Source organism: Trifolium pratense, linkage group LG7 (genome assembly GCF_020283565.1).
Source record: "Trifolium pratense cultivar HEN17-A07 linkage group LG7, ARS_RC_1.1, whole genome shotgun sequence".
Classification (NCBI taxonomy): domain Eukaryota; kingdom Viridiplantae; phylum Streptophyta; class Magnoliopsida; order Fabales; family Fabaceae; genus Trifolium; species Trifolium pratense.
The window spans coordinates 54,072,974-54,085,911 of NC_060065.1; the positions used below are offsets into that span (position 1 = coordinate 54,072,974).

A 12,938-nucleotide genomic window follows, 5' to 3' on the forward strand; every position below is an offset into this window, starting at 1 on the left:
AAAACATGAATCCAAGAGGAACACCCTACTGTCAAAAACCAAATCATCAAGCAAACTGATATCTCATGTGATCGTAGAGCTGATGAGTCCACTACTAAATGAAAACTGTGTTTCATAAAATAAAATGAAGTGTCTTTTTTAATCTTATTATAAATTATTAATAAAAAAAATAAAAATAAAGTTAAGTGTGTTTCGTAAATAAAAATAAGTGTTATTGTGTATGAACGACTATATTTAGTCCCACATTGGAGAAATTTCATATCTATTGTCTTACAAATGGTTATAAATAAGTCTTTGTAAACAGGCGCGTGCTAGTGTGGGCGAGTAAATAATATCTCACACGGTGGGAAAGTATAACATTGTATTACATCCGTTGGATTGTACATGATGGTACATGAATTCTTTGGAGCGAAGAATTGGTGTTTGTGTTGAGGTTTATAGAGGGAAGAATTGTGAGGTTAAGTATGAAGATATTGTTGAGAAAATTGAGTTGGTTATGAGTGAGAGTAGTGAGAGTGGTGTGAAGATTAGAGAAAATGCTCGTAAGATTAAGGGTTAAGCAAACATGTCCCTCTCCTCGCGGACCAAACATAAAATCCCCCCCTCCTCTCCCTTCTCCCTCTTTTTAACCAAAACCTAAGTTATATTGCATAAATTATTTGCATAAGCTCAAAAATAAGTTAATCCAAACGGACCCTATAAAAAAGGCACAAGGGCCTAAAAGTACAAATCATGTTCTTGTGAATAGAGACCGGGAGTTAAGCTGACACAATTCCAAAACAAACTTTTGGATTGGACAACCAATAATGCAACTCGAAATAAAAACCTTTTTTTCTAGCCTTCAACCACCACCGTAAATGCGATTGGATATTGTAGACCGTTCTATCGACCGAAAAATTCTTATAGTTAAAGACACAATTATTACGCTCTTTCAACATGAACCAAACCGTTGCCGGCCAAATTGCTTGAAGACCGTTCCTAGATGATTTTCGAAAAGCGTGCATCCCGCCAAATTGTTTTTTTTTTTTTTTTTTTTTGTAATGAAGAAATCACAATATAAGTGACTTTAAAAAAAATAAGTTATGATTTTGTCAAAAAAAGAAAATTATGATGGTTATCTTTTTTAAGTTGTTATTATTATTTGTTAATATCTTTTTTAAGTTTGTTATTATTAGAATAATTATATGTTATTGTCTTTTTTTTTTGTCTTTGTTATTATTATTATTATTATATTTTTTTGATTTTTATCCAAATATTTATTTACATCATTTTTTAAGTTTGTTACTATTATTAAAGTAATTTTCTTTTCAAAATCACGTCTCTACATAGGATTATCTTTTTTTTTTATTAAAAAAATATGAATTTTATAACTTATTATTTATGATAAATTTGTATTAAAATATCAAAACTTTTATAAAAATATATTTTACAAACTGATTTTAATATTTTTTTTTTTCTTTCACCACCAGTTAAATCTGATTCGAGGGTCATTTCTAGCATCAATAACATGTGAGACATAGTAAAGTTTACCATTAATCATCTAATCTAATCTCATACAGTAACTTATAAAAACAGTTCGAAGAAATAATTGATTTTTTATTTTGATTTTTTATTCTTAGATTGAACATTTGAACATCGCTAGCCGCAACATCTCTCACAGCTTCCACCGGTAAATTTCACACCGTATCTCCGCCGTTGCCCCTCCGACGCCGCTCTCGATCTACGGTCATCGTAATCTCCACTTTCCTTCTTAACTGGTACGTTCGTTCCGTTTCTATTTTTTTTAATGTTAATTGTTGAATTAGGGTTTTAAGAATGAGAATATACTTAATTTCTTAGTTCATTCAATTTTCACTGAAAATTTCTCTATTGCTATTTGTGTAGAAGTTGATATCGAAGTTTCAGCTACATCACTGCCATGGAGGTCAGTATCATATGCATTCTGTTTTCAATCATGCTAAACGGTTTGGAATATTGGTTTTGTTGTTGATCTTATTTTGTTATTGTTTGTGAATAGAAAAATGGAGATGGTGCTGAAATTGTTGACATAAACAAGACTACAATGACTTTGGAACCGGAAAAGTCCACCGGTGGTGGACTTTATGTTCCCGGGAAGGATCGTGTAGTTTACGTGGCACCGGAGAAAAAATCCCGTTTAGGTACTGCTTTTTTTGTAATTCATTTTAACATTTAAATTAAATGATGATTCAATGTTTTACTTATATTGGTTGTTCTTATTGTACATGATTTTGTGTAGTATATGTTTTTACTTTTACATTCTTAAGCAACAAATGCTGCAGATCTTCATTGTTTGTTTTGATGATTGATTTAACAGGACTTGATACGCTTGCCATTGCGAAAAGGGGAGAGTCTCAAAGTGATGGGGCCTTCAAGGTGCCAAAAGAAATAACCACTTCGATTGCAGCTGCTGCAGAGGATGAAGATAAGTCCGAGTCCTCTGTTGTTGTTGAGGAAAGTGGGCAAGGAGGTACACGCAAACGTGCTCATAGAAGATATCGTGATTCGACCAGTGAAACGTCTCGTGCAGGTATTCTTTTAGTTTAATCGTTAATTTTTTTTTATTTTTTTTTATTTTTTTTGTGTATATATGTTACAAGCATTTGGTTTTATGTATAACTATTTTCATTAATGAAATTTCAAGCTGTTTTGAAAAGTACATTTCAACATTGTTTGAAGTGTGTATTGTCAACTTAAAATTCAAATCCTACTGATGAACATGATTTAATCAAATGAGATTAGACTAATAGGTACAAGGGTAATTGTAAAGGAATGAAATTTCTCCGATTTTAGGGGTGTGTTTGTTTCAAGGTTTGTAATGTTATTCCCGGGAATATGAGATCAGGAATGTAACATTACTATGTTTGTTTCAAGTTTTAAAAATTTGTTCCCAGAATTTTTTTATTACCAGGAATGTTTATTACACATGATTTCTACACTTGTTATTCCCATGGGAATAAAACTCCACTTCCCATAACTTCCCACTGCCACTCACATTTATTTGCATGTTTTTTTTCAATTTTTTATTTTAAATAAATTTTAAAAACATTCCCAGGAAATCTAAATTTTAACCAAACACATGAGTAGGAATGTTATTCCAGGAAATAATATTCCGAGAAACATCATCCCTAGGAATGCAATTTCATACCTTGAAACAAACATACCCTAGGTGCTTAATCTGTTTGAAATGATGATTTAGAGTTGTCATACATGCATGTGTATTGCTTTTTTTTCTTCTATGTATGTATGTATGTGTGTTGAATTGAATTTTGGTATGACTTCCATTTCTCAAGAAAAGAAAATAATAACATCTAAAAATTCAATGACTTTGTCCATACAGAAAGTTCTCTGACCGAAGATCACCATGCTGATACATATGGGAATCGTTCAGTTGAGCATAGGGGTTCAGATGTAAGATTACTATCTCTTTCCCTTTAATTCTATAATTACATTTACGGGCCTTTTGATCTTGAACAAACATTTAGGGGAAAGAGATACTATCTATTTCCCTTTAATTCTATATTTTTTTAAAGATTACTATCTCTTTCTCAATGGAGGGGGATGTCAAATTTACCTTAGCATCTGTAGTTGTTTATTGTATGCTTGTTTGCAACTTTGTAGCATAATAATGTCAGTATGAAGTAAATTGTGGTGAATCTCATGTTATAAAAATGGGTCTTGCACTCTTGCTATCATATGCCCTTAGGGCACTTGTTAATGAATCAATAAATAGAAGTTCTGTGTTAAAAAATACAACTTTTGATGCAATATTTCTATATCTGGTTGCTTAACAAGTTCACTTTGCTATATAACTAAGCCACATAAAAAATCCGATCACTCTCCCAACATGTAGGTTTCAAGTTTTGTGTATGGTAATTGAATCGAAGTTTTTGGACTTGGATAGAAGTTTGAACTCATTATCAGCAAAATTAAATTGGATGATAAAGAATAGGGAATCAAACGAAGTTTGTCCCTAGATTACTCTGTTACTTTTAAGTGACTGTTTTTAGGTTTTACTGATATGCTTTGAAGAATATGAAGTATGCAAGTAATATAATTGAGTTTTGGTTTTATTAAAATGCATAAAAATATTGCATTTCCCTAATCTGTGTAGTAAATAACAGTTTTTTGTTGCTTATTATTGACGTTTCAGTATATACTTGGCAGTTTTCACTTAAAAAAAAATCTTTTTTATTTTAATGAAAGTGTGCTCCATATTTCTAATTTTGGTATTTCAATTTTGAAGGTTTCTGCTTCACCTTCTGGATATGACAGGGATGATCATAGGAGTGAGAGGAGGCATGCTAGGGATGATTCAAGGAGTAACAGCCGAGAGGTCCGACATAGAAACAATTATGAAAGTAGGGAATCTTATTCAGGAAGGGATTCAAGTAGGTATCATGATCATGAACATGATAGAAAGAGAAACAGATATGAAGGATCAAGGAGAACGCCTGGTATGCAATTTTTATTGTTCTTTTTTTTTTTTTTTTTGAATTAATCCAAGTATTGAAGAAAGGAAATGTTATGGATTTATCTCTATTCAAAATACTTCTAAACTTATTGATGTGTTTCTATTATATTGAATTGAAGTTACAAGAGTTTCGTTTCAAAAGTGCAATTTTCCTAGTTAGCTTCAGTACATTGGAAAACAAGCCATTCTTTATGACCTAAGAATTATCCTTGTCTGTATCTGCAGGCAGATCTGACTGGGACAGTGGCCGATGGGAATGGGAAGACACTCCACGAAGGGATGGTGTCTCTAGTTCTAGACGTCATCAACCTTCACCATCCCCAATGTTTGTTGGCGCCTCACCTGATGTACGATTAGTTTCTCCATGGTTGGGGGGCCATACTAATTCATCCTGTATGTTATTCCAAATTCCAAATATCATATTTGATTTTCTAATGCAAAATTTTGATGTTTTTTAATTCCTATAGGTGACTCTGATGATGATAGTCTATGAGAAATAATTTTTATTTATTGCTGAATTGAATGTAGATAATTCACCTTCTCCTTGGGACCATGTTTCTCCATCTCCTGTTCCGATACGTGCTTCTGGCTCTTCAGTCAAAACTTCTGTTTCTGGATATAATCGAAGGTCGCATAAACTCACTTTTTCTTCAGAAAATCCAAATACATATGAGGTAATTTTGCGCCTAATGTCTGATAGTTCCTTTGTGTATTTGATAGTTCTTCATGGATACGATATGATGATGTTTAGCATATCACAAAAAGAAAGGTTATGAATATGTTGCATGGTTTTCTTCTTCAATACTATAATAATTTCATCAAGGCATCAACTAATCATTAATAATTTCATTCCTCAGGAGGAAATAGCAGATAAATCTGACTTGGGTGAAGAACACAAGTATGAGATTACTGAAAGCATGCGTCAAGAGATGGAATACGATGCAGACCGAGCATGGTATGTAATTTAGTTTTGAAAAGTATTTTCTTTTTATATTTTTTTTAGTAACTTTTATTGTATTTTGTAAGTGTGGTATACTTTTTGATATGCCATCTCCGTTTCTAATTGATTATAGTTTAATCTGATTAAGATTATTGTTATGAAGGTATGATAGAGAGGAAGGCAGCACATTGTTCGATTCTGATAACTCATCGCTTTTTCTTGGAGATGAGGCTTCATTTCAGAAAAAAGAGGCTGAGTTGGCCAAAAGACTGGTAAGGATTTCAATTTCAACTATGTTTAAACTAACTTCTCCTTCTCTTGTATGTGCTTGACTGTTGCACGTTTGTAGCTTCCTCTTCTTGCTATTTTTAAGTCGTAAAGTAGGGAAGTCAAAGATAGTTATTGGACTTAAGGAGAGCCAATATATTTCAATATCGAACTGTGAACTGGTTATATATTTGTCATGATAGCATGGAAATTTTTGTCATCACAATTTGCTTATTTTGTACGCATTTAGATCTCAATTAGACAAATATTGCAGTTTATAAAAGTTACCATTATGTTTCTTCTTATTGAAATATGGAGCAGTTACTCATTTTCTCCGTATCCTTGGCTGTTGTGGTTGTAAGCTAGATAGATATGTTTTAGCATGTAACCTACGCAACTTGGGTGACTTTTGAATGATTGGCCTTTGAATCTGGTTTATGTTTTAAATAAATGGACCAGAGCAGACAATTAATTTGTTGAAGATGTTTTTCCGTATCCAATTCCAATGTCTCAACTCTCATGTTCTTTTCATTGAGTTAGTCTGTGATCCAGAGCCCACATCTGTAGGGTTGAGTTAGGCCCATACTAGTTCTAAGACATGCTACAGTACTCTACTGGTATTTTCAACATGGTACTATCCACATAGTTTCTTATTGTTGCTGTGGTGATATTTTGATGATTTTGCTTATGTACAAAGTGTTCAATGTATTGGCACACATTTTAAGCAAGCTGGTATAAGTTTATTAGTTTTTGGTTTATATAATAATAGTTTCATCGATATCACAGGTCAGAAGAGATGGGACTAAGATGTCCCTTTCTCAAAGCAAGAAATTGTCTCAACTTACAGCTGATAATGCTCAATGGGAAGATCGGCAACTGCTGAGATCAGGTGCTGTTAGAGGCACAGAGGTTCAGACTGAATTTGATGATGAGGATGAACGCAAGGTCATTCTTCTTGTGCACGGTAAATATTGATCTTACCAACTTTGACAATTTAACTTAGTTTGCATTGGTATCATCTACTTTTTTGGCTGAATATCTTTTCGCTATTGGTCACAGATACAAAGCCTCCTTTTCTCGATGGCAGAGTTGTTTTTACTAAGCAGGCGGAGCCAATTATGCCAATAAAAGATCCAACATCTGACATGGCTATAATTTCTCGTAAAGGATCTGCTCTTGTAAGAGAAATCCATGAGAAGCAGAGTTCAAATAAGTCTCGCCAACGCTTTTGGGAACTTGCAGGCTCAAAACTTGGTGATATCTTAGGTGTTGAAAAAACAGCAGAACAGGTATTCTTCTGGAATAATTTTGACATTTGCTTACTCTCTTGATGGTTTGAAGATTTAGTCTTAATTTTTTTCAAACGCCAGATTGATGCAGACACTGCTGTAGTGGGTGAAGATGGTGAAATTGATTTTAAGGAGGAAGCTAAGTTTTCAAACCACATGAAGAAAGGAGAAGCTGTGAGCGACTTTGCTATGTCAAAAACTCTTTCTGAGCAAAGGCAATATCTGCCTATTTTTTCAGTGCGAGAAGAGTTATTACAGGTTGGTTTTTCTCTGTTTTATCTATGGTGATTGTTTATAGCTCTGATTCTTTCTTTTCGATTAAGAAATCTTTTACAAAATATCACAATCGATCAATCTAAATGTTGAAAATTAGGACATCAAATATATTAGTCATCAAGCACTACATTGGACATGTCCATTCCATTCAGTATTATTCCTTTCTTTTCCTAGTCATCAAGTACTATGTTGTTTGATGACCACATTTGTTATTTTTTGATCATGATATATACAAGACCAAGTCCCTTTTCCTTATTTTATCTTGTTAGTTATGCATTTGAATAATGGAATTTCATATTTTTATCTGCTTGTATGGGTTTCTCATTTCTTTTCTCAATACTTATACATTTATCTTTCTCATACCTTCAATAATATTGTTTCTACTTTGATTTTCTGATTAAAACATATTTGCTCATTGAATTATTGCAACAATTTATCTATTTATTTATTTATGAGGTGCAGGTGATTCGTGAAAATCAGGTGGTGGTTGTAGTTGGGGAAACTGGTTCAGGAAAGACAACCCAATTGACACAGGTATGTTGTTGTTTTCTTTGTGTTTTATAGTATTAAATTATGTTATCCAGTCAAGAAAGGAGAAAAACAGATTAAAAGCACATGTTATATGCATGAAATAGGTAACTATGTTCATCAAAATGGAACTTGACATTTTGGGTTTCTGAACAGTATCTACATGAGGATGGCTATACTACTGGTGGTATAGTAGGTTGCACCCAACCAAGGCGTGTGGCAGCTATGAGTGTTGCCAAGAGAGTTAGCGAGGAGATGGACACAGAGTTGGGCGATAAAATTGGCTATGCTATACGTTTTGAGGATGTGACTGGGCCAAATACCATAATAAAGGTGAACAGCTCTTTTTATATTTTTGGGATTGACTAATGTCAGTATATGTCAATTATATATTCAGGGTGGGAAAAGAACCCTCAACCTTATATAAAATAAAATTATTATGCTTTGTTAAAAGTATTAATAAGTGATTTCTTTTCATCGTTATTTATCTTTAGAATATTCACCTCGACATGCATTGTAATTATGTGATTATGTTAATCCTAAATTTTTGGTGCTTTGCTCTAAACTTTAGTGGTTAAATTTTACAGTACATGACAGATGGGGTACTTCTACGTGAAACACTTAAAGACTCTGATTTAGACAAGTATAGGTACAGTATTGACAAATCTCCCCTTCTCGGACGTCTTGTTGTTTGTTTGTTTGAAATAGAGACAATGTTACCAATCATCTGGTTTTAAACTGTTTCAGGGTTATTGTGATGGATGAAGCCCATGAAAGGTCATTAAGCACAGATGTCCTTTTTGGAATATTGAAGAAAGTTGTAGCCCAACGCCGCGATTTCAAGCTGATTGTCACATCAGCAACTCTGAATGCACAGAAATTTTCAACCTTCTTTGGAAGGTAATGTTAAATCCTCATCTATTATTCTTGTTCTTGTCAATAACTTTAGTTTAGTTCAATCTAATTGAGACATCCTTGCAGTGTACCGATTTTTCATATTCCTGGGAGAACATTTCCTGTCAACATATTATGGAGTAAAACTCCATGTGAAGATTATGTTGAAGCTGCAGTGAAGCAGGCTATGACTATTCACATAACCAGCCCTCCGGGTGACATCCTTATCTTCATGACTGGCCAAGATGAGATCGAGGCAGCTTGCTATGCCCTTGCTGAAAGAATGGAGCAGATGGTATCAACTTCAAAGAAAGAAGTCCCAAAACTTTTAATTCTTCCCATATATTCTCAGCTTCCGGCTGACTTGCAAGCAAAGATATTTCAGAAAGCTGAAGATGGTGCTCGCAAATGCATTGTGGCCACTAATATTGCTGAGACATCGCTGACTGTGGACGGTATCTTCTTTGTCATAGACACAGGCTATGGTAAAATGAAGGTGTACAACCCTAGGATGGGTATGGATGCTCTCCAAGTCTTCCCTGTTAGCCGTGCTGCTGCTGATCAGCGTGCTGGTCGAGCTGGTCGAACTGGCCCTGGTACATGCTATAGGCTGTATACAGAGAGTGCTTACCTAAATGAAATGTTGGCCAGTCCTGTTCCAGAGATTCAAAGGACTAACCTTGGCAATGTGGTTTTGTTGCTGAAATCTCTTAAAGTTGAAAACTTACTTGACTTTGATTTCATGGATCCACCTCCGCAGGATAATATTCTTAATTCTATGTACCAGTTGTGGGTATTGGGCGCCCTTAACAATGTGGGAGGTTTGACCGAACTTGGCTGGAAAATGGTTGAGTTTCCACTAGATCCTCCACTTGCCAAGATGCTTTTGATGGGTGAACAGTTGGGGTGTCTTGAGGAGGTTCTGACAATTGTTTCCATGCTTTCAGTACCATCTGTTTTCTTTAGGCCAAAGGACCGAGCAGAGGAGAGTGATGCTGCACGTGAACGGTTTTTTGTACCAGAATCAGATCATTTAACCCTTTACAATGTTTATCAGCAATGGAAACAACACGATTACAGAGGTGATTGGTGCAATGACCATTTTTTGCACGTCAAAGGTCTAAGAAAGGCTAGAGAAGTGAGATCCCAACTGCTTGATATTCTCAAGACCCTAAAGATTCCGTTAACAACATGTTTCCCTGACACGGACGTCGTCCGGAAAGCAATTTGTTCTGCCTACTTCCACAATTCAGCAAGATTAAAGGGCGTGGGGGAGTATGTTAACACACGGAATGGGATGCCATGTCATCTTCACCCTAGTAGTGCTCTCTATGGTATGGGTTGCACTCCTGATTATGTGGTTTATCACGAGTTAATCCTCACCACTAAAGAGTACATGCAGTGTGCCACGGCAGTGGAGCCTCAGTGGCTCGCTGAACTGGGACCCATGTTTTTCTCAGTTAAGGAGTCTGATACATCACTATTGGAGCATAAAAAGAAGCAGAAACAAGAGAAAACAGCCATGGAGGAGGAAATGGATAATTTAAAGAAGGAACAAGCAGAGCTCGAGAGAGAAAATAAACGGAAGGAGAAGGAAAAAAGGGCCAAGAATCAGCAGCAAATTTCCATGCCAGGTTTAAAAAAGGGTTCTTCCACATTCTTGAGACCAAAAAAGTTTGGTTTGTAAGTTTATTGCATTCACTGTTAGAAAAAAGAACTTGTAGTATATTCTTGAAAAGAAAAAAAGAACTTTGTATTATATTGTTATGTTATCGTCTATTTTAGCTTTGACTCAGCTCAGCCAAGTTATAAGCAATTTGTCTCCCTTTTTTCTCTTTTATTTGTTGTACAGTGGAGCACAGGCTATATTAAGAATGTAAGCAAAAAAGAATAGCTAAGAAATATTTCAAGCTACTTCGAGAAATTTTCTCCTTTATTGCTCAATTAAATTTTGTAAATAGCCGGTGGACCGTATAGTTAAAAAAAAATTCAAAAGCTCGTTGTATTTGTAGAACAAAATTGGTTAATGCATTTTTCTCTTTCCCCCAAGATTCTAGTGTAAAATGTGTATTTCCAAAGGCATTTTGTTTTTGGAAAATACGTTCCGAAATTTTTAGGTTGAATAATGTTTACAAGGTCTAAGTTTTGATCTGGTAAAAAAATTAAATTAAACCCATCTCTAATATTTTATAGATTTATTTTTAAATCTAAGTCCGATCTTTTCAATAACTTATAATACTTACAAATTCATTTCATATAAGTATATTTAACTAGGACATATGAGATTAAACTCCATATTTTTTCGTCATCCACAATTTTTAGATGGTCCAATTCTGTCCACCAAATGTAACGCTTGAGCATCACTTTTTAAGCTCAAACTCTAAGAGGGTATTTTAGCCCCGTCTATATAAGTTCAACTCTGTCAAAGATGCAGCTCAATATAAAAAATGTGTTTTTCTTTTATTTTTATTTATTTTTTTCTAAAAAGTAAAAACAATTGTATTTATTCGGAAATTTTTTAGTCACACCCCAGAAAAACTGGTTCCACCTCAAGTTATTAAAACGCCCTTAAAATTAAAGAAATGAATTCTTAAGGTATCAAAAACCTTTTCATTAGGTGTTTCAAAAAAAAAAAAAACCTTTTCATTAGGCGTGTGTGTTCCCTCAGATGTCCTCTCTTCATCTCCTTCGTTCTCGCCTTCATCTCCTTCGATCTATTCATCGCTCCACCCTGAACGCTGTCGTTTTGTCGTTCGGTCGCTATTCTCTCCATTTATGCAAATTTTATGAGCACCTCTTTCTCCCAATTTGAAAGGTAAGTTTTTGTTGCCTAATTTAGGTTATGACATTATGTTGACTTTGAGTTGGATTTCGATTAGGAAAGATGTAATTTTGAGATTGAAAGTTGTGATTTTGTTCGATTCTTCGTTTCGGTTTTCTGGGTTGCACAGGTAAGCACTAACTAGGGTTAGGTATCGTATATGGATTTATTTAACGCAGTGGTACGCAAACTCAGTTTATGTATAATATGGTGAATTGCTTTTTTAGTGGTTCTTCTGATGCCAATCATCATGCAATAGTTTGTTGTTATATCTTGCAAATTGTAACTTGTAATTGATGCACAAGAATGGTGCAGACATTTACTACTGATGGAAAAGGGCGAGTTAGGCCTATTATGTCTGCACGTCGATTTGGTAGCACACAAGCTACTTCTTCAAATCAGGGGCCTTTGGAGGGGCGACATCAAGAAGCATAGGAGTCCCATTTGGATGATGTTCAGAACAAAGAGCTGATGATGTGGAGGTAGACGAATATCCCGATTGTTCCATCAACACTCTGCTCTTAAGACATATGGAGACCACATGATCGATCGACTTTGGAATGGAGTGGTAATCTATTGTCAAATTTTTTCGTTGTTGTGCTTGCTTTCAAAATGATTTTATCATACATATTTTCAATATATTGCAGGATCGAAGGGAGTTGAGGATCTTCATCATGATGTGTTTTTGTTATATCTACAGACATGGATTTACGAACACTTTCCTACTGATTGTAGTAGACTACAACCAAATTATAATGAGTAGCTACCCTGATCCATTAAATGGAAGCAAAAGAGGGATAAGGGTCAAGTTTTTTTATGTCAGACACACTCTTGATGAGATGATTGTTGATCAGGTTTGTTGGACAAAAAGATGTTCGTCTGTTTTAAGAGACATATTTGAATAAGGGTTTGATCAGGTGAGGTCCTTAGATGTATGAATATTTTCTTAACAGGGTCTGCGACAGTTTGGACATGTACATGTCATAGGTCATTCAACGACTGCTGAGGATATGGATGTTATGTTCATGCAACATGTCGTTCATTTGATTGATCTGGGTCTACCTGTCAATGACCCTTCAGACCTTGTTGACAGGTACATGAAGTGGTTTCGTAGAATTTCTCATCCTTACATCATATCACGAGATCCAAACCCCACTGTTACAGGTTCGTCTATACTCTATAGGTACAACATTAGTAATTGTTTAAACTTTCTCTATTTCTAGGTTCAACCATATTAGTCATGTCACCGAGTAAATTTTTCTCTACATGAGATAATCGGCCAAGAAAAGAATGACCAGTTAATAGGATCGACAAATCATGGTTGCGCATACAATATTACACATGGAGAGTCCATACTTCACCATCCATTGAAGGTATTTCTCTTAATCTAAATGGACATTCACATCTTTCTTTCAAGGTTTAGGGTTCTTC

The 12,938-nt window shown here is 34.7% G+C and overlaps 1 protein-coding gene across 1 annotated transcript; it reads left to right on the top strand.

The window, feature by feature from the left end:
- Positions 1 to 1,565: 1,565 nt before the first annotated feature.
- On the top strand, positions 1,566 to 10,610 carry LOC123895275 (pre-mRNA-splicing factor ATP-dependent RNA helicase DEAH7-like). Its single transcript, XM_045945529.1, has 18 exons — positions 1,566 to 1,757; positions 1,885 to 1,924; positions 2,018 to 2,159; positions 2,336 to 2,548; positions 3,359 to 3,429; positions 4,265 to 4,475; positions 4,718 to 4,885; positions 5,021 to 5,166; positions 5,350 to 5,447; positions 5,596 to 5,704; positions 6,486 to 6,663; positions 6,759 to 6,988; positions 7,070 to 7,246; positions 7,727 to 7,798; positions 7,949 to 8,125; positions 8,380 to 8,441; positions 8,540 to 8,692; positions 8,774 to 10,610. Exons 2-18 carry the CDS (start codon positions 1,919 to 1,921, stop codon positions 10,371 to 10,373), a joined length of 3,813 nt encoding a protein of 1,270 aa, XP_045801485.1. The 5' UTR covers positions 1,566 to 1,757; positions 1,885 to 1,918; the 3' UTR covers positions 10,374 to 10,610.
- The last annotated feature ends 2,328 nt before the right edge of the window (positions 10,611 to 12,938 follow it).

Coding starts and splice junctions, on each gene's coding strand:
- LOC123895275 (XM_045945529.1), top strand. Junction 4,886..5,020: donor GGGCCATACTAATTCATCCT/GTATGTTATTCC, acceptor AATTGAATGTAG/ATAATTCACCTTCTCCTTGG. Junction 6,664..6,758: donor GGTCATTCTTCTTGTGCACG/GTAAATATTGAT, acceptor TATTGGTCACAG/ATACAAAGCCTCCTTTTCTC.